At 47.7% G+C, this 23,242-nt stretch overlaps 3 protein-coding genes and 1 non-coding gene across 5 annotated transcripts in view; 2 read left to right on the plus strand and 2 right to left on the minus strand.

Annotated features, from left to right (window-relative positions):
* Positions 1–390: 390 nt before the first annotated feature.
* On the plus strand, positions 391–14,224 carry TESK2 (testis associated actin remodelling kinase 2). Its single transcript, XM_045291769.1, has 8 exons — positions 391–450; positions 2,264–2,410; positions 10,098–10,180; positions 10,406–10,490; positions 10,716–10,799; positions 10,986–11,072; positions 12,143–12,260; positions 12,552–14,224. Exons 1-8 carry the CDS (start codon positions 391–393, stop codon positions 13,274–13,276), a joined length of 1,389 nt encoding a protein of 462 aa, XP_045147704.1. The 3' UTR covers positions 13,277–14,224.
* LOC115870237 lies at positions 11,487–11,618 on the minus strand. The gene has a single exon (XR_004046607.1). It is a non-coding gene; the product is annotated as a small nucleolar RNA SNORA42/SNORA80 family (small nucleolar RNA).
* On the minus strand, positions 14,193–17,499 carry TOE1 (target of EGR1, exonuclease). 2 transcript variants are annotated; one of them, XM_045291930.1, is made up of 8 exons: positions 17,371–17,499; positions 16,480–16,619; positions 16,363–16,403; positions 16,192–16,288; positions 15,908–16,066; positions 15,499–15,647; positions 15,143–15,302; positions 14,193–15,061 (listed from the first exon to the last, which is right to left on the minus strand). In XM_045291930.1, the coding sequence occupies exons 1-8, from the start codon at positions 17,420–17,422 to the stop codon at positions 14,438–14,440; spliced, it is 1,422 nt and encodes a 473-aa protein (XP_045147865.1). In that variant the 5' UTR covers positions 17,423–17,499; the 3' UTR covers positions 14,193–14,437. The 2 variants fall into 2 exon arrangements, with proteins under 2 accessions (XP_045147865.1, XP_004699529.1); XM_004699472.2 differs by having other exon boundaries at positions 15,499–15,758.
* Positions 17,500–20,572: 3,073 nt separating this feature from the next.
* Positions 20,573–23,242, plus strand: part of MUTYH (mutY DNA glycosylase) — a 5,370-nt gene continuing 2,700 nt past the window's right edge. The window contains exons 1-6 of the mRNA XM_004699688.2: positions 20,573–21,859; positions 21,970–22,087; positions 22,541–22,689; positions 22,777–22,816; positions 22,925–22,998; positions 23,144–23,185. Coding sequence (XP_004699745.1) covers positions 21,976–22,087; positions 22,541–22,689; positions 22,777–22,816; positions 22,925–22,998; positions 23,144–23,185 — 417 coding nt within the window. The 5' untranslated portion in view covers positions 20,573–21,859; positions 21,970–21,975. The remainder of the gene's footprint in view (positions 21,860–21,969; positions 22,088–22,540; positions 22,690–22,776; positions 22,817–22,924; positions 22,999–23,143; positions 23,186–23,242) is intronic.

Genomic DNA, 23,242 nt, shown 5'->3' on the forward strand with positions numbered 1-23,242 from the left:
AGCCCTGGTGGCAGAGTGACTTACATGTTGGGCTGTTAACCACAAGGTAAGTAGTTGGAAACCTCTAGCTGCTCTGCAGGAGAAATATGAGGCTTTCAACTCTCATAGAGTTACAGGCTTGGAAACCCACAGAGGCAGTTTTGCTCTGTCCTACAGGGTTGTTATGAGTTGGAATTGACTTAATGGCAGAGAGAGGCGAGCTTCCTATCCCAAAGGCTACCTGGTCCTTTGTAAATTTAACATTTTCCCCAAATAAGTATTGTGTGTGTATTATTTTTTAAGAGAAATTTGCCTCTTTTGTTTCTTGGAAGTGGATGGAAATAATCCATCATCTAGGATTGGGTAAGCTAATTAACCAAATTGGTAGAAAGATCTGAGCTTGTACTCTACATGAGGCTTTTTGACTTAGATGCTGCAATCCCCAGTAGTAGTAAAGAATATGGATCTGAAGTTAGACTCCTTGGATTTGAACTCTAGCCTTGCTACTTAATAATTGGATAACCTTGAGTAAGTTAATCTCTAAATGCTTTGGTTTCCTCATCTGTAAGATAAGAATAATAGTATACTTAAAATTATTGTACAGATTAAATGAAATAAAATGTCAAGTTCCTAGAAACTGGCACTAAGTAAGCACTCTATAAGACATTAGCTACTATTATGTCTGCTGCTATTGTGTATATATATATATATATATATATATATGCTGTAATAAACAAAACAGCAGTTCTTCATGCATATGTAGGGATGGAGTTCAGTCACATTTTTGGGAAGAGTTCATCTTCACATGGTTTTTCCATAGCCTTATCACTTCCTCACTCCTCAGTTCACGTTAGTGTTACTAATTTCACCACTTTACTGAAACTGTTCTTGCCAAGATCACCAATGACGTTCTACTTGCAAATCCAGTGGACACTTTTCACCTGCATCTTACCTGACCTGTAGCATTTGGTATTGTTATTTCCCTTTTGAAATGCTCCTCCTTCTTTGACTTCCATGATGACATTTTTGCTTGGTTGGTCTTTCTCTGACCAGCCCTTTCAATATTATTGTTCCTTGGGATTCTGGAAGAGCCCTGGTGGTATAGTGGGTTACACTTGGGGTAAAAAGATGAAACTTTCTACTTCTGTAATGAGTTATAGTCTTTGAAACTCACAGGGATAGTTCTACCCTGTCTATAGGGTTGCTATGAATCAGAAGCTTGGCTGTGAGTTTTACAGTTTGGGAGTTGGGATTTTGTTAATGCCTCATCTTACATGTGAACCTCTGGACATTCTTATACATCCTTTGACATCAATAACTATTTCAGTTGAGTGTTGTTGCCACCTAGATGTTAATCTCCAGCTTAGGGTTTGTTCTTAAGCTTTAAAGTAGGACCTCTCCACCTGTGCTATCCCACAAGTACCTTAAACTCAACATATTACGCTAAACTCGCTGTCTTTTAGCATTGCTACTGTTTCATAGAACCCGCTCATTTCCTTATATTTTGCCCATTTAATAATGGCATTCAGGAACCAGCCATGTATTATCCTAGAACTTCTCATTGTTCCCAAGCCCACACTGGGCAATCACCTTTTGACTCTGCCATCTAAGTACATCTTTAATCTTCCTCAGTTCTAATGCCTCCACTTGTGCCTTGACTCAGGGTCACTTCTCTTACCAGTATTGTTGAAATAATTTCCTGTTACCCCTTTTCTACATTCTCCTTCTAGTCCATCTTTTAAAAGCAAGTGTAACCATATTACTCCTACCCCCACTTTAAAATGCTTCTTTTGTTCCCTACAAACAGGATAAAGCACACATATCTTAGCAAAGCCTATCAGCTTCACTTCCTGCCTTTCTTATATAATGCACTCTGGTCATACTCGGTTTGTTTTCTGAATGCATTGTTCACTTAACCTTTAACTTTGCGTAGCTCCTTTGCCCATGTGTGCTCTCCTTTTCTGCTCCCCCAGCCATCCTTAGACACATTATTTTCTCTTGGCTGGCCAGGCTGAGTTAATAGCTTCATCCTCTGTACTGCAGGTACCACCTTACTTATATTTTAGCATTTGCCTTATGTTATTGTGTCTCTATCCCTTAGTAGATTGATATCTCTTCAAAGATTGTGTCTTTGTATGTGGCTCCATAGTGCCTAGATTGAGAATAAACTCTTATTAACTTAAATATATACATATTTTATATACACACACATTCTACATACAGTTTCACCACCGGCCTAAACTTTTTTGACAAATGGTAGTTAGGTTTTCCTTCTATTTTGCAGTATATCAACTCTGGGAACCTGGAACAGTTACTAGACAGTAACCTGCATTTGCCCTGGACTGTGAGGGTGAAACTGGCCTATGACATAGCAGTGGGCCTCAGCTACCTTCACTTCAAAGGCATTTTCCATCGGGATCTCACATCGAAGGTATGAAGGCTTTATTTTCACAGCTCTTTGATAGACGCTGCCCTCCTTTCTTACCAAAAAAAAAGCTGGGTTAAGAAACTAATCATTAATGAGCTCAGAAATTATGATGATATCTTATAGATTTCACATTTAATCTGATTAGACACAACTTTCTATTCTCTATACCTAGTCCTTAGAAAGCTTATCTAACATCAGAGCAGGTGCCCTTTGATGTTGAGCCAGGCAACATATGCCTCTTAGGTCTTAATGTTTGACTTCATCTCATGAATGTGTGTTACAGGAGCAGTTGCCATGAGGGGGGTCGAGACATTCCTACCTTGTTGGAGTGACAGCAGTTAAGATGTGTGAGGCCCTGTCTCTTGGTGATCTCTCTCATGGTCTTCAGGAAGTAGCTAAGAGCTGGAGTTTAGTGATTTTTAATCACTTGAATGCAGGTTTTGAGAGCCATGGTGTACTGACCCATTTTCTGTTTGTGTGATTGAGTTCCTGCTATCCTGCCAGTTCTTCTTTGGCATCATTTGGTCTCTGTTAGTATTCCCTTGCTTTCCAAATTTCTGTGTGACCAAGTTAGAAAAGAGTTGCTTTTAGGAGAAGTTGGCCATGCTACAAGGCAGGCACCTCATGGACAAATGGCTTAGAACACCTCTGTGACAAGGTTTATATAAATAGAACTGTTTAATCATTAATCAGGGAACTATAAGCTCATCTAGCAGATATGCCCAATAACTAAATGTAAAGTCTTCCACGGAGAGACAGAAGAGTGTGTACCAGCCTAAGAATAGCTGTCATTCATTCTCTGTTCTCAACCTGTGTGGGCACACGCACACAGGTTTATATACACATGCACACGTATACTCCTACACATCCCCTCTGTCAGGGGTGAATATAAAGAGAGCCTGTTGTAAAAAATTCCCAGTGAAAACAAAGCAGGTTGTACCATCAGAGCCAACAAAACCTAGGGCAGCAAGTTCCTGGCTGCCTTACACAGCAGAGATTCTGGTGTGTTAAACAGCAGTACCTCTCCTTGAAGACCCTGACCATTGGTTTATAAACTGCTGCACAGAACATAGCTTCGAGGAGGTAATTATAGGGCCCCTGTGCCTGGCAGGGCCATTTATAGTCAGATGCACTATTCCTGTAAGAAGCTCTGATTGTGCAAATGGTTAAATGACCAGTTGCTAACCAAAAAGTTAGTGGTCCAGACCCACCCAGCAGTTCCACGGGAGAAACTCCTGGCAATCTGCTTCCATAAAGATTACCGCCAAGAAACCTCTGTGGGGTAGTTGTACTCTGTCACATGGGTCACTGTATGTCAAAAAGGGCTCGACAACATTACTTAACAACAACAGCACTGTAGCAGAAGAAGCACTAAGATGGGCAAGTAGACTTGGGGAATCAGCTGTAAGGAGCCCTTTATCTAAATCAGAACCTTGACACTTGGGACCTGGAAGGTCATAATTCTATTTTTCATCCCTTCATCAGCCTTTTCTTCTTCTTCCAGAATATTTTAGAAAACTGGAGTTGTTCCAGGCAAATGGATGGGGTTGTATTAATTTAGCAACTACCTAAGTTGATGATTGGTGCTCAGTTTTAACGTCCAGCCAAAATAAAATATTTGCTTTCTATTCTAAGTCATCTTTCAGTAACACAGATTACTTCCTCCACATCTACATGAGTGTCTAGCTGTGGGCCTGGCACTATGGCTGAAGGAATATGAAAAATGAGAGTTTCTGAACTTGACATGCTTAAAAATCTTAGTGTTGAGCAATAGCTAAAGTACAGCCCACAACACTGTATCATTGAAGGTTCAGCCACATGGCACAGGTTAGATACATTTTCAGACCAGGGAATAGACACTCTAGAGCAGGACAGTTGAGCTTTCTGGAGAAGAGAGATCTTCCTACTCTTTTACTTTTTTAAATCATTTCCCACTCTTAAGCGTTCACCATATTCCCTTCTGTGCCCACTCCCCAAATGCTTTTTCCCATTGTGCAAAGCTCTTGTGTGGTTCTCTTTAGGTTTGTTGTGTTGTACTGTGAAAGTAACTAGCCTTTTTAGACCTAAAGTGTAAGACCACTGCTCTTTGGTTTCCCTGGGGTGGATATTATTCCCAGTGTCAGTTGGCCTGAGACAAGAAACTAGAAATTTAAGAGAAAGAGCCCCTTGTGTCTCTGGGTTTCTTTGTGTCTGGACTTTAAGGAGGTGTTGAAGATACTTCCAGGGGGTGAGAATTAATGACTCAACTTCCATTTGAGGTACTGTGTTGTTGCCCCTTTATCATCTCTGAGGCTAAGTTGTATATGAATGTTCCAAGCTTATTTTAACCTTATTACTATGGGGAAGGTTGTATGTCAACACCTAGGTTAGAGCAGCCCCACTCAGGAAACCTGTGTGGTGGTGACAGTGGCCATAAGAATGAGACACCTCCAGGTGAAAATAAGGTTGAAGGGACAAAGTAGGCCTTTGAGGTTTCCAATGATTTCTTCTCTGTCAGCTCTGGAGGGTCTAAGTTTGATTTCTTTATGGACAGTAACAGGTTAACTTACAGTGGAATGTACACTATTAAAAGATATGGAATTATTCCATAAGCTTTTTGGCACTACTTAGTATGTGATTAAATGCATCTCTTATTCACCTTTATCTTCCTAGCATCTAGCACAGATGCTCAGAGCAGGGGCTTCCTAGCTCGGTTTCACCGGATGAACTTAATAGCATAGGGGCCTAAACATCCGCCGAGAGCTGAGGCTTCAGGCCATAGAGACGTCTAGTTGTGCCCCACCCCTCCACGTGCCTTCAATGCTTGTAGGGCCTTAGTGTTCCCAATCTGTAAAATAAATGCTGTCCTTGACCGCACGGAAATGACCAGATGGCACTGAAAGAAGGGCTTCAATATACAGGATGTCCTATAGTTATGAACCAACTTCCATGAAGCCTGTTATGTTAAAACTCATAGTGCACACAGATTTGCAATAAAAAAATAGGTGCTACTTTGATACGTGCATCAAAACATTACTAATTATTATTAATGTTTTGTTGTAATGGAGATGCTTCTTTAATTTTTTTTAGGCATAGCACAGTACACTATATACAATATACTAAGACAAACAGTTGACTAATTGTCATTAGATACAAACCGTACCTAACTGTTCCAACTTAGGCACAAATTCTACTTAAAGGCAAACTGAGGAACTGTGCTAGTTTGTAATCTGGGAACTGCCTTAGTGGGAATGTGTAAGTCCAGGACAAGCAAAAAGCAGATGCCTTTTTCCAAATGGAATCGGGCCTGTGGTAAAGCAAGAGGATCCCCAGTGTTCTAGCACAGTATCACCTGAAAGTACTGCTGTCTTGGTAAGATTCTTATTCCAGTGGTTCTGGCACGACTGCCCCCAGAATGAAGTCTGTCCGATAGAGCTGTTTAGTCTACTTTGTAATTACTTCTATGAGATGAATTGATATAAATTGGTATCGTGGTGCTGCTGAGAATTTATTTAGAAATGGCTGGTAATGTGGCTTTAAAAGTATCGAATTCTGGGAGGGTGGGGGAGGAAGGGGAGAAAAGAGGAGCTTATACCAAGGGGTCAAGTAGAAAATGTTTTGGAAATGATGATGGCAACATACGTACAAATATGTTTGATACAATTGATGTATGGAATGTTGTAAGAGCCCCCAATAAAATGATTTAAAAAAACGTAATGAGCTCCATCAAGAAATGGCAATAACTACACACAGCACTTTTACCAGTATCTTTGGTAGTGGTACAGTGCGTTAGATGTTGTTCTGCTAAACACAGAGTGGCAGTTCAAACACATCAGTTTCAGAATCCCTACAGAACAGTTCCAGCCTGCCCTTCAGGGGCTCTATGCGTCAGAATCAACTCATTGCCAGGAGGGTGGTGGTTTTGTTTGTTTGGTTTTAGTAACTATCCATCTGTGTCTACGATGTGACTCAGTTGGGAACAACTGAGAAAGCCCTTTGTTTCTGCTCACTACCATTATTGCTTGTCATCAAGCAGGCACCACTGATCTGTGCTGTGCCCCTCAGAGTGTGATTCACGCCTTTTTCTTTTTTTTTCTTTTTTTTTTTTCAAAAAAGGTTTTAAAAAAGTGTTTTCAGCCACCTCTTAAACAGCCACCAATGTGAGAAGCCTCTTAAGATACGCATTGGTGGACGAATGAATAAAGAAGTTTTATACATACACACAGTGAAATACTGTGCAACATTAAAGAATGATGATGAAACTGAAGTACCCCATGATATGGATGAACCTAGAGTACATTATGCTAATAAATTTAGCCAAATAAAAAAAAACAAGTATTATACAAGACCATTGTTAAATTAAAAAATAAAAATAAAGGATTTTTGCAAAATGGACTTTGATGGTAACTTTGGGTGGGAAGGGGAAATCATAGACTAGAAGGGAGACAGATATCAATATGAATTGAGATCAGCTTGTTGGCAGCAAGTTTAGTTTGGTTTCCTGGAAACTCTGTGGCTAGCAGTTCTAATCGGCAGCACTGGGACATCCTGAGTTGGACTCAACTTGATGGCAATTGTTTTTTTTGGGGGGTATGCACTTAATGGGCCCTCGCTTCAGCTACCTTCTTAAGAATGCACAGCTCCTGCTGTGGCCTTCTGCCTCCAGGTAGAAATAGCCCCAGCTCCCTCTGGGGAAGCCATTGAGGAAACCTCTGTAAAATCACAAGACCTGTGTATTTACCATTTCTAGTTGTAATTCTGACTTTTCTCATCTTAAATGTAAGAATCTCAGATCTACACACCAGTCAATGTGTTACGATGAACAATGAATTGCTTGTGAGAAAAAATTCCACCCAAGTAAATGTGGACACTCTTTTACTTACCAAAGGGGCTAGAAGTATTCTGGGAGGCCACTCTCCTCTTCAGATCCCTGCCTTCCTAGAGAGTCAATGTGATTAGGCCAACAGCCAAGAAACAGTGTCGTTCATTATTATATGACAAATGTCACATCATGAGAAAGATTAGGTAAGAATGCTTAGGATACTTTGCCAATGATAGAGCCAGACTTACAGGTTGTGTGTGTGTGTGTGGTTGTGTGTGTGTGCGTGGGGGGGGGGGCGCGCGGGATTAGTTCAGGTTTGTATGTATCACATTCAATATGAGTAATCCATTTCTGATGACCAGAAATCTGTATATACAAATCTGAGGCTTGGGGGGAAAATATCAGGGCTAAGGGTATATTTGGGGTCATTTGCACAGAAGTGATCACTAGAAATGTGGGAAAGCCTCCACAGGGCAGTGCAAAAATAGCTGTATGCCCAAAATAGAACTACAGAGCATGATATGCTGGCACGGGGAAAAGAGCCTGCACTGGAGTCTGCAGAGTGGCCAGAGGCAGAGAAAGAAATCCAGAAATGTGTCATAGAAGCCAGCAGAGGGTCATCAGAAAGGAACAGCCTCTAGACCAGTGGTCCTCAACCTTCCTAATGCCGCCACACTTTAATATAGTTCCTCATGTTGTGGTGACCCCAACCATAATATTACTTTCTTTGCTACTTCATAACTGTAGCTTTGCTACTGTTATGATTCGAGTGACCCCTGTGAAAGGTCATTTGGCCCCCAAAGGGAGTTGAGAACCGCTGTTGTAGTAGCCAGCTAGCTCCGTGACCACACCTGATTCAGCAGCTTTGTATACCAGTATAGTACTAGCGTGGCTCCTGAATCATGTGAGACACGGAGGAAGGACTCAGCAGACAGATCAGGAAGGAGGACGAATTGGGTGTTGGTTTAGTGCCATGGAGGTCTTTGGAGGCCTCCCATACTTTGCGCAGAAGCCAGTGAGGAAAAGCGGGAGGTAAGGCAGCAAAGGCAATGAATGCTGCCCGAAAAACTTCTCCAGACCAAGACCTTTCCAACAAGCTCCGGAAGCTTGCTGGGAAATAAGAGCTATTCCTGGTCATCTTTTCTCTTCATTTTTCTCATAACTTCTGAGGAAAATGTTTTCAGGAACCAGGAGAGGGCAGTGGAGTCTCCAGACCAGAGGCAGAGTGGACCTTAAAGCTTTGCTTCACACACTCATCGCTGCCTGAGCCATTTCTCAGCTGATCATCCAGAGGGTGAGGGTGGTTTGCAGGAATTGAAGAGTAGGCCTCCATGAAGGCAAAGATGGAGCAGAAACGGAAGCGCTTTATCAAGGGCAGTGCATTGTGGCTATGTTCTGTTCCTTACCTGCTATTCCCAAGCTTTCTTTCACAGGGTGCTTCTGAAAGCTATAAAGCAAATAGGACTTTGGAGACAGAAGCTATCGGGGAAAGGAGTGAAATGGGTGACGTCTGAGCTGCCACTGCTCAATAGGTCAGCACCCTATAGCTCAGGCTTTGGTTGTCGTAGGCTGGCTGGCCTTGGCTCCATCTTGTCCTAAGTAGAGTCACCCAGGACAAACACAGGACTGTCCTGCTTGGAGGCCAGAGATGGCATAGGATCTGGAGTAGGAAACGATGTGATGTAACCTCAGACTCCGTCCACATGGGGGAGGACGAGAGTAGTGTGAGCAGATATCAAATCAAGGCCAGAGTAATGGATTGATTTGTACCCGATGGGGTATAAGTAGGCGGTAACTTGGCAGTGATTTGAGAACAGATGCCAAGGCTGGTGAGGAGGGAGGGCAGTTAGGTCAGATAGGGCCTCACTGGCTCCAGAAATGTACCTGTGAGCCAAGGATCCCTGCTCCCGGCGCTGTCTTTGGAGGAAGGGGTGGGATGGACTGCCTCTGAGCCAGCCGAGTAGAGTTATTTTGACTGCAGTTATTTGGAGAGAGCTGGTTGCTGTTTTGTGTTTATTTAAAGGTTGTTTGGGTTCATTCTTTCTCTGGAGTCAGCAGCATTTGCTTAGTGGACATGTCCTGAGCCTCTCCCACGAATTGTGAGAAAGGCAGGCCCCAAAACAGAACCTGCTCGGAGGTGCTCAGAGCTTCTCTGGTAGACTGTAAGAGGAGGTGGCACAGAGTCAGAGCTAAAGGGGTTCAGAAAAGAGAAAGAAATGAGGGTGAGAGCTGGACAAATCACCTTGGAAAGACATTTTTTTTTTTTAGGTGAAAGAATTAGGAGAGCGTTCCAAATGGGAAGGAACAATATAAACAGGCAAAGATTTGAAGGACCTAGTTATGCTTGTCAAGTCAAACTGACCGTGGACGCGGGGATGGGAGTTCCAGGGATGGGTGGAAAGGCCTATTGGATAAAGCCAGACCACGGAGACCAGTTGTAATTCTGTGGGCAGGTGTGAATGTGTAGGCGTGGACACAGGGCAGGCCTGGACTTTAGATCTCTGCAGTCTGAAGGAGGAAGGCAGGCCAGAGGCCTGATAGTCTGCCTTCCTCCACTATATGTTAAGCTCCAAGAGGACTAGGAAAACTTTCTCTTTTGTTCATTGAGGTATTGTTAGCATTTTAAATCAGACCTAGCATATCGACAGCAAAGATAGATATTTGTATTTGGAGCATGTAGTAAATCCCAGGGCAGCCACGCAACATTCTGGACTAACTCATGTCACATGGCTAGCTCAGAGCCCCCAGGTCAGATCATTCAGACAGTCTGATTGTGGTTCATCAAAGAGCGGAAGTGGGTGGTGAGGCACAAAGAGGTGGTGGCAACTCTATGGCTGGCTAGTTCCCACTTCTTAGCTACATTTTCCTCCTCCTCTTTGGAAACTTTAGAATTGCCTGATAAAGAAGGATGAGAACAGTTACTCTGCAGTGGTGGCTGACTTTGGCCTGGCGGAGAAGATCCCTGATGTCAGGTGGGTAGCCCTAATGGGTGCTGGGGCATCGAGGGGAGCTGAGACTGAGGAAAAGCTTCACCTTCCTTTCCAATAGGTGGGGCTTGGTTACAGTTCAACCTCCGCTCCCTAAGTTTGGTCACTCCTAGCCTGTGCTTCACCCCTGGGAGGAGGAAAGCCCAAAGGTCAGCGATCCCGTTGGGCCAGGTAGTAGCAAGCTCATTTCCACTTAATCTCCCCTCACAGCATGGGGAGTGAGAAGCTAGCCGTGGTGGGCTCCCCTTTCTGGATGGCACCTGAGGTTCTTCGAGATGAGCCCTACAATGAGAAGGTGAGCCTGGTCGCTTCAGAACCAGTAAGCATCCGGGATTATCTGTGTTCAGAGTGAGGAGCCACATCTTTCTTGTTGGGGGTGGGGCTGGTACCTGGCAGCTGCCCATTGAGTAAAACGAATAAAATACGGGCAATGGGGCCAGACCTGGGCTCGTAGACCTGGGAGGCAGATACCCACTCACCCTCATTGAAAAAGAAAACCAAAGTCTTGACTCCCCACCAGGCGGACGTGTTCTCGTATGGCATCATCCTTTGTGAGATCATCGCCCGCATCCAGGCTGATCCAGACTATCTTCCCCGCACAGAGGTGAGCTGCAGGGATGAGGAGCCACTGGGATACGATTGGTTTGGACACTGTGGAAGTTTGGTGGAACTTAAGCTGCATCTCAACAGCAGCTCCCAGCTTTTTCTTGGGATGGGGAGAGGGCAATTAAGGATCTACACCCACTTATACCCCCCAATACCCTCTCATGCCCCTGCACCCCATCCACAGAACTTTGGGCTGGACTATGACGCTTTCCAGCACATGGTGGGAGACTGTCCCCCGGATTTCCTGCAGCTCACCTTCAACTGCTGTAATGTGAGTCTTCTTCCCATGGGGCTGGCTGAACCTTTTCACTTGGTTGGCCTGATTAGCCTCATAGGGGGCCTTTCGCACTGGATGGGAACCTCGTGGCATTCTTCCTCGGTGACAGTGTTCTGTCCACCCTTCAGCTCTCGATCTGGACTTGGGCTCCAGAGCCTGGTACTGAGGAAAGGTCTGTATTATCCAGACCTTAGCTTGCAGGCTAGACTCACCTTGCCCTAGGTGTTGAGGGGGCTCTGGTCAAGTTTTATTGTCTATGGATCCAGCTTGGTCCTGAGGATTTGTGGAAAAAGCTTTGTAGCATTCATTTTATATAACTTTGGTGCTGGACCTACTTTTTATATCAATGCGAAGGTAGGCTTTGATTAGGTAACTTCCAGAGCCATGTGAGTAGGAACACCCACCTCCAACATTGTAACCCACTTTAGTCCTCGCAGCCCATGGGCAAGGCCAGACAATGGTTTGGGGCTACTGTTTGCTCTGGCATGGGACACTATGCTAGGCTCATGGGGATGGGCCGGCCATAATCCAAACCCATGCATAGTAAGTAGAGCCGGCGTCCTCAAACTACGGCCTGCAGGCCACATGCGGCCCGCCGAGGACATTTATCCAGCCTGCCAGGTGTTTTTGCCCCGTTTTGTTTTTTCACTTCAAAATAAGATATGTGCAGTGTGCATAGGAATTTGTTCATAGTTTTTTTAAAACTATAGTCCGGCCCTCCAACGGGCCTGAGGGATAGTGAACTGCCCCCATTAAAAAAGTTTGAGGACCCCTGGAGTAGAGCTTCAGGAACAGAGTAAGCCAGTGGGAGCACATACTTTTGAAGGGTCCTGCACCAAATGGGATAAGGCACACTGAAAGGGGGCTGAAAAGAGGGAAGGACAGTAGACAAATCATATCTTCCCTGACCTTAGCCCCGGCACCCTCAGGGCCTAGGGTCTTCAGAAAAGATCTCTTACCCGCACATGTGAATTCCCTTTTAAGATGCCAGAAACAAACTCGAATGCCATCTGTGGGGTGGGAGTTAGGAGGACAGAGCTAATGGTTCCTGTGGATGCCTACAGATGGACCCCAAACTGCGACCATCATTTGTGGAGATTGGAAGGGCCCTGGAGGAAATTCTGAGCCGCCTGCAAGAGGAGGAGCTAGAGCAGGACAGGAAGGTGCAGCCCCCAGCCAAGGGTAAGTGCCTGATCCTTGGGGGAGGGGGAGGGTCAGAATGTGGGGACTTACCCTCTAGGGCTGTGACTATTACAGGGTCCCAAGTCCAGGGACAAGAGAGAGGGACTGGAGATGATGTCAAAAAGCACATGGAACTTTCTAAGATGTATGGCCTGTCAGTGCTTCCCCTTTCTAAGTCTGCTTCCTCACTGGTGACTCGGGAACAGCAGGAGTATCACCACTTTGTAGTACAAAGGGCCCTTTCTATGGGTGGTGACTGGGGAAAGTAACCCTGACTTGTCTATTCTTCAGGACTCATAGAGAAAGGAATTGGGATGAAGCGACTGAGCTCACTGGATGACAAGATTCCCCCCAAGTCTCCACGCCCGAGACGTACTATCTGGCTGTCTCGAAGCCAGTCAGACATCTTTTCCCGTAAACCTCCACGTACAGTGAGTGTCTTAGACCCCTATTATCGGCCACAACGAGGTGCTGCTGCGCGCACCCCCAAGGTCAACCCTTTCAGTGCTCGCCAGGACCTCAAAGGTGGCAAGATCAAGTTCTTTGACCTGCCTAGCAAGTCTGTCATCTCCCTGGTATTTGACCTAGACGCACCAGGGCCTGGAACTGTGTCGATGGCTGATTGGCAGGAGCCCCTGGCCCCACCTGCTCGCCAGTGGCGATCTTTGCCTGGTTCACCTGAGTTCTTGCACCAAGAGGCCTGTCCATTCATGGGCCGAGAGGAGTCACTCTCTGATGGACCTCCACCACGACTCAGTAGTCTCAAGTACCGAGTAAGAGAGATCCCACCATTCCAGGCATCTGCCCCACCAGTTGCTTCAGCTCATGAGGCCATGGACTGCTCGAGTCTCCAAGAAGAAAATGGTTTTGGGCCCAGGACCCAAGTGACAAGTCCAGGACCTGCAGTTGCCTTAGAGGAGATGGAAGTTGAGGAAGAAACACCAAGAAGTTTGGCCCCAACTCCCTTCTCCACCTCAGGCAGAGGCTGGCAGGCCCAAGAAGAAGAGGATGGGTGAGGGGGTTTAACCCCCTGCTCACCTTGGGGTTGAACCTTCAGCTGAAGCCATAGGCCCCCTTGGTGCACAGCCTTGATCCTTCCGTGGAGCTCATAGTGCAGGCAAGCTAGCCTGGGCCAAGCTTAACATTGGGGCTCTCAATGCCTAATGGCTATGTATGAGAGGAAAGGTAGCAGTGAGAGGCCTTACTAGCTAGGGCCAACAGCTGATACCAAGCTTCTGAAATCCAGCCAGGAGCTCTAGCTCCCAAATGATTCCCCCAATACATTTCCCCAGACAGGACCAGAGAACTCCTAGTTCTAGGTTAAGCTGGCAGGCAGCTACTACCCCAGGTTCTTTCTCACACACCAGGTCTGTCTTTTGCCCTTTCCTGGGGCATATAAGCTACCGGATGGAACCTGGAGCTGACCAGGAAGCCATAAAAGTCACGGCTGGTTTCTCAGATCTGAAGACTGGGGTGCTTCTTGCCAGTATGTCTAAGACACTTGAATAATTGCTGTTTGCACTTAACTGCACAGTCAGACCACATCACTACATATCTATGCAAGGGGAGGGCAAAGCAACATGTAGTGGTCATGGCTCTTAGCTAACCTATTCAAAAACCTTTTCCAATTGATTAATCTATTTTCCTATTTATGAAGGAGTCTTAATGTTTTGCCCTTAGGACTTTCAACCTTGTGGTTGGGAGTGGGCTGGTTCTGTAGGCCCTAGGGCCTGCTTTATATATTTGTCAACATGTGCTATACTGAATGGTTAAATGGTTTATACATGGACTGAATTTCTTCCCTTCCGGAGCTATGGGAATAGTCTGTCCTTACAGAGGCACAATAAGAAATAACCAAAGATGAAGCTGGTCAAATATTTTCATAACTTGTTTCTGTTGATTTCTTTTTTAAAAAAATTTTCTCAAGACACGTTCAGATTTAAAAATAAATAAAGATGGTGTTACAGGTACTGGTCAGCCTCCTTCCTTGTACCCTCTACCTTCAGCTTCTAGGGTAAAGGAGACATCCAAGGGCAATGCAGTGTCTCTGCCAAGGTCGCAATTCCCCCTAACTCTGTAGCTGGGAGTACAACAGTCACAGGGCTAGAGGGCCCCAAAGCCCTCTATTCTATCCTTAGCTCCTCTTCCTAGGGCCCAAGTACTAGGCAGAAGCTTCGTCAGCTGCTGCCCCAAGCCAGCTTCATCTTCTGGCTGTGGGCTTTGGAGGAGCGGGAGAACTGGCTCTTGGCCACTGTGAGGGGCACAGTTTTGCCGCTCAGGTAGACCTTGTTGTGGCATTCAGGTAGCCAAGGTCCAGAGCTGCAGGGTTGGGGTCCTTGGCTCACTCTCACATAAGCCATCACATAGCCTGTCATAAAGGCATCGAAGCCAGCCCGGTGCAGTCCATCCCCAGACCCTGGGTGAGGACTGGCTTGACTGCCTGGTTCTTCAGGAGCGGCCACGGCAGTGCTTCCGGGCCTTGCGGCCTTGAGTGCCAACTCCAGGTCATTGTTGTGATCTTGCTCACAGCCAGTCTGCGCTGTAACCTCATTCCCGGCCACCTCCTCCTCAGTGTCCTCAGCCTTGAGGCCATCCCCACAGACTTGCTTCAAGGGAGGGCCATCCTCAGCTTTCCCAGAGGTCTGCAAGCCAGGCAAGCCTAACAAAGCCCTCCGCCGTTTTTCTCGCCGCCGTCGCCGCCGTCGCCGCTTATCTTCTGCCACAGCCTCATCACTGTCAATGATGAGGTCAATATTATGGGACCGAGGGCACCGTGGTCCCAGGGAGCACCAGCCATAGGCCTAAAGGCAAAAAAGAGCCTTAGGAAGATGGTTCCAGGCATCAAATCCCGTCCCCCCCAGGAAACAGGCGGGCGCGCTCACCGAGAAGCTGTCACAGATACTGGTGGGGTGGGGACGGGGGGCTGCAGGAGATGTGCAGCAGCGGAAGTCAATATGGGCCCTCATGCTGGAAGGGTAGCTGCAGAACTCCAGAGTGAGGTGTGGGCTGCCCGCTGCCCGCTGCTTCTCGTTTTCCCGCTCACTGCAATAGCACAAGAAGGTATTGGCCCTCCAGCATACATGTTCCATGAGATTAGGGCTTTGTTTCTGCTTTGTTTCCTACTGACTCCTCAGCACCTAGAACTGCCTGGCGTGTGGTAGGCAGTCAACACATATCTTGAGTGAATGGAACAAACGTCCTACCAAACCCCACCCCTTTCCCTCCACCATCCACTCACCATTTCCGGAAGGCGTATTCTAAGTAGGAGGCCACAAAGCGGGCGTGAAACTCAACAGCATATTTGGTGTCATAAATGCCAGCTGGGAACATCTCACACAGGTCAGCAGTGAAGGTCCCTAGGCTCTCAGGCAACTGTGCGTAGAAGTTCTGGTATAGAAACACCAAGTCTATGAGGCCATTGTGCAGCACTAAGGGCCGCTGGGCCCGGATTAACTCCAGGAACAGTGTCCGCACGGACTGGCTCTGGCTTTCATCACCCTAGGTGGAAGGAAAGAAGTCATGGGGAAGAACAGATTCCCCTAAGGAGCCTCTTCAGTACAAATGACCCAGTTTCCTCCACCTGGAAAGTGTTCCCCTCCCCACCTAACCCAATAATTTCCACTCTTGGAGTTAGTCTGGAGGCCTACCTTGTCATTGCCCTTATGGTAGGGGATGCCCTGGGCATACTGCCGGTTGAAGTTGAAGCCATGCTGTACCAGGAATTGCACAGACTTTGGTTCTATGATGTATTCCTCCATGCACAATAGAGTCAGATTGAACACCTGGGCCAGGTGCAAGTGTTCACCCTGGAAGAAGCAGCAGCGCTGCTGTATCAAGACTTGGGAGAAAACCTCCCACCTGATGCTCCCTAGAATCTAAGAAGCCTTCCTCCCGCAGCCATAGGCCTGGGTTGGGGTAAATCAGCCCATACCGTAACTGGCTGCTGCTTGAAGCAGGCGAGGCCCAGGGAGAGGATAGAACGGGTCCTGGCAGCTTGACACACGGCTTTGTAACGTTCCTCGATGCACCTTGGGATTGGGTTTAAAGATTAAGGTCTGCCCCTCCTGCCAGGGCTGGGACTAAGAACATGACTTATACTTACTGGTTCAGCAAACTCTTCCTGTCCCCAAGCCCACTCAATTCCTATGAGTGGGTAAAAGAGTTGTGTCAGGCCCAGCCTCTCCACTATGACCTGCCCTCCCTGTTTCCTGACCCTCACCGTATCTACAGCCACGAAGCTAGCTGTCTTGATGGCCAGCAGGAGCGATGGCCATATCTCCTTGAAGTTGTCACTTTGCACGTCCACCACAGGAACCTGTATTACCAGCTCCTCAGACTTGGTGCATTTGCTGATACCACCTGGAGGTAGGCAATAGGATGGATGTTAATGTTCAAGCTAAGATCCAGGGGAGCAAATATCCCACACTGGGCCAGGGCTGAAGCCTGGGGAGCAGTTTCTACTAGGGCAAAATATGGTAGCTTTCCCTTCAAGCACTTGTGCTCCTCACGCTCTATGCACAAGCCTTGGACCAGACAACGTCCGAATTTGAAGACCGGAAGCCCAAGTCTTCCAGTGGTTTATCTGAGACTTTGGGATAATTCTGTTGCCCTAAATATCGCGACCTGTAAAAAGCAGGGGGGTGCGGAGTGTGGGCGCTAGACTATGATTTTTGAGATTCCTTTCAAGCCCTACAGGTAATACTTGGCTGGGATTGAGGATTTTAGTGCTCTTAATAACTCAAAAGGCGCCTCAAAGGAAGCCACAGCCCCCAGGGAGCTCCAGAGCTTGATAAGTATTGCTCACGATCAGGTCTCAATACGTCGTCGTATTTCCTTGGACCACAACTCCCAGCCTGCTCCACAACTATCAGCTCAGACCTCATCTCCCGACATGCCCTAACTTGCCCTGATGATACTCCCAGCACCCCAGGCTTTTTGCAGCCCAGGTCGCGATGCACACTGGGACTTGTGGTCTCTCCGTGCCAGGGTCGGATTGAAAACTCTTTTGTCCTCTGAAGCCCGAGCAAGGTTTGCGGAGCTGTGCTTCCCAGGCCTTCCCCTTCCCCGGAGCTCGTAGGCTTTTAGGGCGACCTGTCCCGGAGTCACTCACCGTCGGATGCTGCTATCGCTGAGGTTACGCCATCGTCGTCGTCAGCGGCCATGACACACCACGCGCTCCTCGCCTGTTGCGTGTGGAAGCGTGGGACTTCCGCTTGGTTTCCCGGCGCGACCCTCGAGTCGGGGCTGGGGGTGGGGGTGGGGTCTCACCCTCAGGGTTGCCCTCGGGTTGGACTTCGGTTCCGACTTCCCGGGTCTGGCGCCGAGCGGGGGTGGGCCCGGCGCGCGCTGCGAGCGTATTGGCTGGTGCCGCCGGCCGGCGGCCCGGATTGGCCGGAGCCCCGCCCCCTGGAGTGCGTCCGAGCAGCCGCGCGGGAGGTAAGGGCAGCCCTGGGCTCCTGGTGGACGTCCTCGGGAAGCGGCCTTCGGGTGGGGGCGGCCGGGGCAGGGTAATAAAGGAAGGCTTCCCCGAGGAAGTGGCGTTACAGAGGCTAAGCCGCACGCCTAGCAGTTAAACACCAAAGCGTTATGGGGAAAGAAGGTCGCTCCGAGCTTGGGAAGTTCTTAGGATGGAGAGCGCTGTGCGGTCTGGGAAGTGAAAGGCAGGGAAGGGGACCGATGGGCAAGCTGGAGAGGGAAGAGGAGACTAGTTAGCTGGGAAGCTTTTGCTCTAAGTTAGGCAAGTTATGGTGGCGACTTGGATTGTGATTCTGGCTGTAAAGATGGTGAGGGAAGGACAGATTTTAAAGCAACTGGTTTGGTGCCGCGGAATCTATTCCGATTCGTGCAGTCGCTTGTGTATAGCAGGACCAAACGCTCCCCGTCCGTCCGGCACCATCTTCACAGTCATTCCGATGTTGGCGCTCATTGCTGAAGCTCAATGCAGAGCAATAGGAAGTACAGGGGACCTTGAGGGCGATGGACTTAACTCCTCCAACCTGAGAGAGGAGACGCATCCGAGAGCTCGGAGCCCTCCCAAGGACTCTAGTTCCCATCACCCGGGCTCACAGAGGACAACCAGCCCTTTCTTCCTAGTGTACCTTCCACCCCTCTCCCTGTAGTGAGGCCTTTTCATCCGTATTCTGGATTACTCAGATCTCCCCCATCCTAAAAAAAAAAAAAATACGGTGACTATCCCCCATCCCGTTAATTTATTTAACAAGTATTTATCTGACTTTGTGCAGTCTTGTAGATACAGCTATAATATAAGTAAAAGAGACCTAGCCATTTCTTCGTGTTTTACTGTCAAGTGGGTGAATTAGACACTACTGTTACAAGGGCTTTGGAGTCCCCGGGGGTGCAAATGGTTACTATGTACTGTTTTAGGGTGTAAAAGTGAGCTCAGTCTCAAATACAGTTAGAACCAGGAGAAAGACAAAGGCACATCTGGCTAAAGGAGGCCGTTTACACAAGGCCAAGTGGCATCTGAGGCATCACAGTCAGGACACTGGTTTAATGAAACCAAACTCACGGCCTTTGTGTTGATGGCGACTCATGGTGACCCTCCCAGACAGGGTAGAACTGCCCCTGTGGGTTTCCCTAACTAACTCTTTATGGGACTGGAAACCTCATCTTTCTCCTTTGGAGTGGCTGGTAGTTTCAGACTGCTGACCTTTTGGTTAGCAGCCGAATGTGGAACCACTATACCACCAGGGGAATAATAACGACTGCTTTAAAGCTATTGCAGAAATGTAGAAGCTAAGACAGGGGTCTGGTTTGGACTTGAAAGCCAAGGTTTGATGAATGAGTAGATGTTAGGCAACGCATAGCAGAAGAAATGTGTTAGGTGGAAGACTCTGGATAAGTAGCTATTCCCAGGATGGAAATAACTAAATCCAGGTCAATTTGGCACAAGTATAGTGAGTGGGTGAGGCCAAGGCCAGATTGTTGAGCCTATAAGGGCATATTAAGCTGGAATCTTAAATAAGGGCAATGGGTGTAATGACCAAAGTCCTCATTTCTCAATGGCCCATAAGGTTCTTTGTGGTCTGGCCACTCCCACCCCGTTACCTCTCTGACTTATCTCCTACCTCCTGCTTATCAGTCATCCCCTTCTCATACCACTCTAACTACACTGAACTTATTGTTCCACAAACACTCCAGGCACCCTCCGTATGGCCTTTGCAATCAGCTGCTGCTTACTGTGTCCCGATATTACAAAACCAAGTCTCTGAACTCTTAAGACTTGGGTCAAATATTACTTCATTAAGTCCAGCCTGACCATGGTTTTCACAATTGTACCCCATTACCCTTTCTTTCACTTGCTCTACTTATCTTTTTTTTTAATATTAATCATTTTGTTGGGGGCTCATAAAACTTATGACACTCCATCATTCTATTAAGCACATTTGTATATATGTTGCCCTCAACATTCCCAAAACATTTTCTTTCTACTTGAGCCCTTGGTATCAGCTCTTCCTCCCGCCCCTTCCACCCTCATGAATCCTTGATCAATCATTTTGTTATTTCCTGCCTTACACTGTCCATTGTCACCCTTCACCTGCATTTCTGTTATTGGTCCCCCTGGGGGGTGGGGTTTATAGCCCACATTGTGATGGGTTCTCCTCACCCCCGCCAACCCCCTACCCTGATGAGACTGCTATTCCCACTACTGGTCCTGAGGGTTTTATCTGTCCTGAATTCCATGTGTCCGATGCTCTTGTCTCTCTCTCCCTCTTAGTTCGCACCCATGTGGTCTGGACAGACTCGCCACTCCCCGGGCTAGCTCTTCAGTGCTGTCTTCTGTATTACATTCTTCTGGGGAGGGGGTCAACATAGCTTGGCTTGGGCCCGGCCCCATTCTACTTATCCTCTTTATGTTAGTATTTGTCACCCCTTAACATTATGAGCTGGGCTGCTAAACCCAAGGTTAATAGGTCTAACCCACGAGCCATTCTGTGGGAAAAAGACGAGGCAGCTTTGCTTCCATAAGGATTTATAACCTTGGAAACCGTATGGAGCAGAGTGGCCCTACTCTGCCCTATAGGGTCACTTTGAGTCAGAATCAATTCAATGGCAATGGCTTTTTTTTTTTAATAAATCATTTTATTGGGGCCTCTTACAGCTCTTATAACATACATCAATAGTATGAAGCACAGCCCCTAAAAACAAAACAAAAAAAATTGTATGAAGCACATTTGTACATATGTTGCCATCATCCTTTTCAATCACTGTCTACTTGAGCCCTTGGTCTCAGCTCCTTTTTGTTCCCTCCCTTCGCCTCCCATCCTCATGACTCCTTGATAAATTATTATTATTTTCATATCTTGGGGTGTTTTTTTTTTACGTGATCTTGAAAAGGTTACTTTACTCTTTGGAGATGAATGGGCGAATGAACGGTGGAAACAAGCACGTTTGGCAAAGGAAAACAGTGGGTCTTGAAGGCCAGAAGGTTTTGAAGGAGCAGGATCTTAAGCCAGGATAGTTTAAGAGGAGGCATTTTTCCTCCTTGGAATACAGGAAGGAAGGCAGACAGTGCAAAGGGAGCCAAGTTTGTGTGTGCATATTTTTCTCTGAAAAGGGTAAGCATGTTATTTTGATGACAGTTAGGGGACAGTAGATTTGAGGAGAAGGCTCGAAACAGGTGTTGCAGGAACTGCTTATGGAAGAATGTAGCTCTGGAGGCAGACTGGGTTTGAATGGACAAATAACTTCATTTCTCCATAAGCCTCTATCTCCTCATCTCTAAAAGGAAGGTAATAATACCCCGTCCCTACCTTCATCTGGTTGTCAGGAGCTAGTTGAGGGAGGGGAGTAAAAAACCTAACTTGGGACCTGGCACATAGGAACCACTAAGTATTACCTGTTTTTCATTTTTGGAGTTAACGCAGGCAGGTGAACAGTGAGACGATGTTCAGATCAGCCTGAAGGGCTTCCTCAGCACTAGTGGTCTGGCTGCAGTGGTGTACTAGATCAGATTAGGAGTAAAAATAGCGCATCTCTACTCCCCACTGATTTATCACTTGCTTTTAGATAAATCTTCTCCCTCTCTGATTCTTTGGTTTCTCCTGTCCATAAAACGAAGGCTTTGGACTGTTATGTTAGATGCTGTTGAGTTGGTTTTGCCCAGAGACTCCACGTGATTGAGGACTGTCCCATAGAGTGTCCTAGACTGTAATCTCTATGGATGCGCATCTCCTGGTCTTTCTCCTAGGATCCTCTGAGTGGGTTTGATCTGCCAACCTTTCTTTCCCTTAGCAGCTGAGCGTTTAATCATTGTTCCATGGACTAGATGACCACCAAAGGCCCAGTCAGCATCAACATGCTACAGCTCTAAACAGATAAACCTCCCATGCCCCCTACTCCATGCTCCCAGATACCTCTAAATGACCCCTGTCCACATACAGTCACAGCGAGCACCAGGGATACACAGGTACGCCTTACAGGAGGGCAGGCTTTGAAATGTCCTCTCTCAACTGCTTCATGGCTGTACTCACTGGTCCCTTGGCAGCTGGTTGTAGAAGCTCAGCCGTTCTGGTCATCTTTCAGTGCCACAGCTAGCCAAGAGCAGGCCCGACACATCTTGAGGGTGCTTGTAAAAAGTGAGATTCTCTACGGGGTGGGTGTAGGGAGGGAGATGGCTGTGCCCTCGGCAGGACCTCCAGATTCAGTCCCCCTGTGACATGCGTTTGGCTGGCCCCATGTATTCTAGGCCACCATGAAGAAGCCACGAGCAGCCGGGAGAAGTCACAGGAAGAAAGCATCTAGCCAAGATCGAGGGGAGCAGTGTGGCCCCAGCAACAGCCAGGCCAAGCTTTCTGCCCCTGATGGTGAGGAGCCCAGGCTGGGGCATGGCTCAGAGGGCTGTTCTCATTGGCCAGGAAAGGCAGAGTCAGGCTGGCAAAGGAGCATGGCATCAAGGCGTCCATACACTTGGGGGACAGGTCTAACTATGCTGTGTATGACACTGGGCTAATTTTACTGAGTGTCTGCTTGTAAAACAGGACCGTAGTTTGTACAGGGCTTTCATGGAGATTAAACGAGTTTATCCCGAGCCTGAAATTGTTGTGCAAACAGGTGCCAGCTGCTTGGCTGAAACCGATGGGTTTTCATTATGACCCCAAGGCAGAAGGGCCAACATTACCATCCTGAGACAATTCACAAATGTAGTTGGGCCCCATTTCCAAAGCTTAAAGGGGTGGTGGTGGGGATGAGAGGTGCCCAGGAAGCTGTGTCCTGGGGCCTGGTGCCCATCAGCAGCAAGGAGTCTCGGACACCTCCAGGTCTGGCCAGGCAGCAGGAGAAGGTGGTGTTGCAGGCCTCTGTCTCTCCGTACCACCTGTTCAAAGACACTGCTGAGGTGAAAGCCTTCCGGGAGGGCCTGCTGCGCTGGTATGACCGAGAGAAGCGGGATCTACCCTGGAGGAGGCTGGTAGGCAGGGGAAGGACAGGGCTGGTGGGGCCGGGGCCCGGAACCACGCTACTCCATGCTGACTCCCCACCTGGGCTTCCATGGTAGGCAGAGAGCGAGGTGGACGGGGACAGGAGAGCCTATGCTGGTGAGTATTCCCCAGAGCGAGGCCACCTCCCTGGGGCCCGTGGGGCAGAGGGCAGAGGGATAGGAGCAGGGAGGTAGCAGTGCCCTCATGTGAACCCCTCTCCCCCAGTGTGGGTCTCAGAGGTCATGCTGCAGCAGACCCAGGTGGCCACGGTGATTGCTTACTACTCCCGATGGATGCAGGTGAACCCAGGGGAGGGCGAGGCTGCCAGGGAGGGGAGAGGGCCACATCTTAGGTGAGAGTCTGGCCTCTAGGGGTGGGCTTGAGAAGGCCACCACCACCTCCCTACCCTTGACCTTCATCTCTTTGCCTGCCTGGGGACTGTAGAAGTGGCCGACACTGCAGGACCTGGCCGGGGCTTCCATAGAGGTGAGCCACTCTCGGACAGTGGGGTGAGGACAACTGAGACTGACCACTGAGCTCTCC

This window comes from Echinops telfairi, unplaced genomic scaffold (genome assembly GCF_000313985.2).
Source record: "Echinops telfairi isolate 266 unplaced genomic scaffold, ASM31398v2 ScPeMD7_443;HRSCAF=831, whole genome shotgun sequence".
NCBI lineage: Eukaryota > Metazoa > Chordata > Mammalia > Afrosoricida > Tenrecidae > Echinops > Echinops telfairi.